This window comes from Lucilia cuprina, chromosome 2 (assembly GCF_022045245.1).
Source record: "Lucilia cuprina isolate Lc7/37 chromosome 2, ASM2204524v1, whole genome shotgun sequence".
Taxonomy (NCBI): domain Eukaryota; kingdom Metazoa; phylum Arthropoda; class Insecta; order Diptera; family Calliphoridae; genus Lucilia; species Lucilia cuprina.
Genome location: NC_060950.1, coordinates 32,504,171 through 32,509,805, shown reverse-complemented (window position 1 = coordinate 32,509,805; position 5,635 = coordinate 32,504,171). Strand labels below are relative to the sequence as shown.

General features: G+C 29.9%; 1 protein-coding gene across 1 annotated transcript in view; it reads right to left on the bottom strand.

Annotated features, from left to right (window-relative positions):
- Window positions 1-757: 757 nt before the first annotated feature.
- Window positions 758-5,635, bottom strand: part of LOC124419541 (dipeptidase 1-like) — a 20,632-nt gene continuing 15,754 nt past the window's right edge. The window contains exons 2-3 of the mRNA XM_046949477.1: window positions 2,396-2,657; window positions 758-897 (exon numbers count right to left, since the gene is read on the bottom strand). Of these exons, the coding sequence (XP_046805433.1) occupies window positions 818-897; window positions 2,396-2,657 (342 nt within the window). The 3' untranslated portion in view covers window positions 758-817. The remainder of the gene's footprint in view (window positions 898-2,395; window positions 2,658-5,635) is intronic.

Here is a 5,635-nt window from a genome sequence, read left to right as displayed (position 1 = left end):
ATAAATAAGGTTGTCAAAAAGTATTTTTTCAAACTTCAGGACACGGTATCTAAAATCTCGGATGTAATATAGCTAATCTGAGGTTACAAATTTGTAACAGCAAATTGAGCAGTCAAATTGTGACACCATTCGGATTAATTTAAAAGAAATATGACGTTATATAAAAATAATTTCAGTCATGATGTTTTTCTTTTTCTCAAGCTGTTAAAAATACTTCTTTATTTTTTAATGTCTTGTTGAATATGAAATCCATTTTATATGTCAAGCGTTTAACACTTAAGACAAACTACTATCCGGGGCAACATTATGTTTCCTGACAAACTGTGAGGAGAACCTGATTGAAAATATTCGATTTTTTTATTCACAAAATTAATTCAATACAAATAAAATCACAGACATTTCAGTAAACATACATACAAGACTACTACATGCAAACAAAAAGGACAAAAACGAAAGATACAAAATTAAATATTATCAACAATTAAAATATTTTTTAAAATGAAATGTCATGGGAAATCGATTTGATTTCTCAACGTTATTTATTATAGACCATTAAAAGTGAATGATAAAACAGAAAATGAAATCACTTAAAAATGTGAAAAAGTAAAAAAACACCAAAAATTGTATATTATATAGTCTGCAGATAAAGATCTCTGAATGTCTGAGTGTCTGTCTCTATGACTGTTAGTGCATTGGGGACTTCGTAATGATTGCAGATATAAAATTTAAATGAGAATACAGGAGTTAGTACTTGGATAATATACAATTGTATGTATGTGCGCTTATGCTAGTATAAGTATAAATAAATTTCATTTACTTACAAATTGATTCCATCGTATCCAGCACCCAGGCCCACATGATCAATGCCAGCGACACGCTTAATGTGATTTATATGAGCTGCGTCGATGGCAATGATGTTTAATAAACCAAGAAATAAATATTCCATTCACCCACCCACCAACCATGCAATCCCATAAATTGCCAGGAATATGCATCACACCAACAACATCACCGAACAACATTGTCACAGTAGGAATAAGTATAGCATCAAGCCAAATAGGCAACGCAAGTGTCAGTCCAGCGTAACCAATCAGCAAAAGCAGCAGTCATAGTTGCAGCAGCATTAACAGCATTATTTAATATCATCAGCAACGTTGCAGTGAGATGATTGTTATGCGTTCAAGATGAATCAGCAACATGAAAATTTGCATAATGCAATTGAATATTTTTTTGTTTTGAAGATTATTCATAAGAAAATTGGTTGAAAAATTAAATGAAGTTCAATGTACCATTTCCATTTTTTTTCGTTGGCGTGACATAAAAATAGAAAATTTTAAAGAGAATATATAAAATTAGTTTGTATTATACTAAAACGGATATCGTTATTAAGCTATTCATTCGTTGCGAACATATAATTGTGAGATTTGACAAGACAACTAAATATTAATTGACATGATTGTTTTAAGACTTTTTTTGTACAAAAGAAGTGAAGAGAACTTTTGTAAAAAATAAATTGGAAGTAATTGATTTTAACTTAGTTATAATATATTATTTAAAATTTATAGTAACTACACATAAAACTGTGTATTCGAGATTAAATTATAATTTTTCAAATATAAGAATTATTTCCAAAGGACAACTGTAACGCAGTTCATTGGCCTAGGTAGGCCAAATTCAGTTCTAGTTTAGTTCTAGTTCAGTTCTAGTCCTAATTCAGTCTATAGATTAGACTACAGATTAGATTTTAGTCTAGTCTATAGTCTAGTCTATAGTCTAGTCTTTAGTCTAGTCTTTAGTCTAGTCTACAGTCTAGTCTATAGTCTATTCTATAGTCTAGTATATAGTCTAGTCTATAGTCTAGTCTATAGTTTAGTCTATAGCCTAGTTTATAGTCTAATCTATAGTCTAGTCTATAATCTAGTCTATAGTCTAGTCTATAGTCTAGTCTTTAGTCTAGTCTATAATCTAGTCTATAGTCTAGTCTATAGTCTAGTCTATAGTCTAGTCTATAGTCTAGTCTATAGTCTAGTCTATAGTCTAGTCTAAGTCTAGTCTATAGTCTAGTCTATAGTCTAGTCTAAGTCTAGTCTATAGTCTAGTCTATAGTCTAGTCTATAGTCTAGTCTATAGTCTAGTCTATAGTCTAGTCTATAATTTTTTTAAACTTTTAAAATTCCATCCGATTTCATGTGATAACCACACATTTTCACATTGCTTTTTTTAATAGGTCGTTCTTTTATTTGACATATTGATTTGAAGCCATTAACGTTTCAAAATTAGTTGCATGCCCTATATACGTTCACACATATCAGACCAACGCGGGCATAGTGCCATCATTGTCATCACAAGAATTTCGCAATTTAATGACTTTTATTTCTTTATTTTCATTACTTACCCACTGCATCATGTACGGTTGAGTTTTCACTACAAGAAAGAAATCTCGAATAGAAATTAACCATAATAATGCCACCATTCTTGGCCAGCGATTGTAACATGTCATCCTGTACATTACGGCTTGAATTGCACAATTCATAGGCGGAAGAATGAGAGAATATCACAGGTGCCTCACTAACTTCCAAAGCATCACGCATTGTACCCGTCGAAACGTGTGACAAATCCACCATCATGCCCAAACGATTCATTTCGCGTATGATTGTCTGTAAAATATGTATAAAATAGAATAGAAAAATGTGAGAAGGGATAAAAAGTAGTGAAAAAGGTTGTGGTTATATGTATTGTACTATATTCAATAGGGAGAAAAAATGTAATAAAACAAAGAATAAGAGAGTTAATTACTCTTTGATTGTTTCAAACGAAGCGGTTGGCAGAAGAAGAGAAGAAGTAGCAGTTGCTGGATCTGAATATACTATTGTTCGACCACGTGCATTTGAAAAGTGTGATGCATACAATTGCTTTTAATTATAATTGATGGGTTACATTACTCAACCAAACAACCAGAGATGAATGGTTGGTCTTTAAAAACAGAATAAAATTCATTAAAAATTAAAAAAAAATCGAAACAGAAAACATCAAGTATAATTGCAGTTGTATAATGTACATATTTCCGAATACAAAAAGGTAAATGATACAGGGAATAGTTTAGAAATTTATTTACTCATGATTTTGGATAACTCTTTAAGCCACAAACGTAAAAATAAAGAAAAACTATAAAAAATGTATAATTAAAAAAAAAACAAGTTAGAGTGTTATATTCGGCTGTGCCGAATCTTAAATACCCTCCACCAGCTACTTCTATGTTATTACTTTTCTAATTGATCAAATATTTGTAGAAATAAGTTTTCTCATGTCTTTAATAGAAAAAATCCCAAAAGTTAAATCTATTATAATTCCAAGATTTATTCAACCTTATAAATTTAGTAATTTGTATGTTTGTATGTGTGTGAAAGATTTATAGATTTTCAAAATACAAATACATATATAATTTTGTTCTACACAAAATTTTGTTCAACACAAATTGATAATGCTCTTTAAATACGGTTAAATCGCTTTTAGGGGCTGGACCTAGTCTAGGAGAAATAGAATTTTTTATACAAAAATTGCCAAATTATGTATCAATAGCTTAATTTGGTAATAAGTAATACCTGTACCAAACTATATATCGATATCTTAATTTAGTAATGATTTTTGGGAGGGACCTGATTTTCGGAAGGGACCTTGTATGTGAGCTATGACCAATTTTGGACCGATCCAAAAAAGCTTTCATTGTAATACTTCTGTATATAAGAGCAATACTTGTACCAAATTTTATATCGATATCTTGATTTAGTAATGAGATATGCGAGTTTAAGTGATTTTCGGAAGGGGACCTTGTATGGGAGCTATGACCAATTATGGACCGATCCAAAAAAGCTTTCATTGTAATATTTTTGTATATAAGAGCAATACATGTACCAAATTTTATATCAATATCTTGATTTAGTAATGAGTTATGCGAGTTTAAGTGATTTTCGGGAAGGGACTTTGTATGGGAGCTATGACCAAATATGTACCGATCCAAAGAAACTTCCGTGGTTATATTTCAATATATAAAAGTAATACTTGTACCAAATTTTATATCGATATCTTAATATAGTAATGAGTTATGCGCGTTTAAGTGATTTTCGGGAGGGGACCTTGTATGGGAGCTATGACCAAATATGGACCGATCCAAATAAACTTCCATGGTTATATTTCAATATATAAGAGCAATACTTGTACCAAATTTTATATCGATATCTTAATTTACTAATGAGTTATGCGCGTTTAAGTGATTTTCGGGAGGGGACCTTGTATGGGAGCTATGACCAATTATGGACCGATCCAAAAAAGCTTTCACTGTAATATTTCTGTATATAAGGGCAATACTTGTACCAAATTTTATATCGATATCTTAATTTAGTAATGAGTTATGCACGTTTAAGTGATTTTCGGGAGGGGACCTTGTATGGGAGTTATGACCAATTATGGACCCATCCAAAAAATTTTTCCTCTGAATAAATTCTATTATCATAAAATTTTAATTTTTAAAATTTTGTGAAGATATCGACATAACGACGGAAGTTATTAACAAAAAACCAAATTTCCGGGAATATGTATTTTTGTATGGGAGGTATATGAAATTTTGGACCGATTCTAGCGATTTTCCACAGATATTAAGCTTTTGTGCGGAAACGATTTATGCCGATTTTTATGGAATTATCTTGCATAGTTTCGAGAAAATTACATCAGAATGTGTAAAAAATGCTTATTTTTTCGAGGTTGTTTCAAATTTTGATTCATAACTTTTCCCGATGTGAACCGATTTGATTTTGATTTGGTTGATGTCCTTGGCTTAGTTTTAACGTGAGCGTGTTTTAGGCAGACAGACGGACAGATGGACATAGCTAAATCGACTCAGAATTTCATAAGGACCAAGAATATATATACTTTGTTGGGTCTCAGATGAATATTTCTTGGTGTTACACACGGAATGACAAAGTTATATATACCCTCTATCACCACTGATGGTGGTCGAGGGTATAAAAATCAAAATAATTTTACTTATTATATTACTCTAAAACCCCTCATATATTCTTTGATTAGCAATTTTATTTATTTAATTTCTTTGCAATATTTAAATTTCTTATAATGTATTTCTTTTAAATAAATAAGCTAGTTTAAAGTTATTACTTGTTAATAAACAGATTTTTGTTATAAATCATTTACATTTGAAAATATACAAATACTTGTAATTATCTTGATTTGCATTTCGTAGATTTTTAAATAAATAAATATTTATAGGTAAATAGTGTTTTCTTGACTGGATTTATTTGAAGTTGTTTTTACATACATATTTATACATATTTACATAATAACAAGTAAACATGTGTAATTTAATTGCAAAAATAAAAAATAATAACATAAATAAATCAATTGTAGTTAAAAATAGAATTGATAAGTGTTTATTAACATAATATTTATACTTATGTATATAAAATCAGAAAATATCTTTCCGGTTAAATGCATAAATTAAAAAAATATAACAGATCTATAAAAGAACTAGAACAGAACTAGAACAGAACTAGAACAGAACTAGAACAGAACTAGAACAGAACTAGAACAGAACTAGAACAGAACTAGAACAGAACTAGAACAG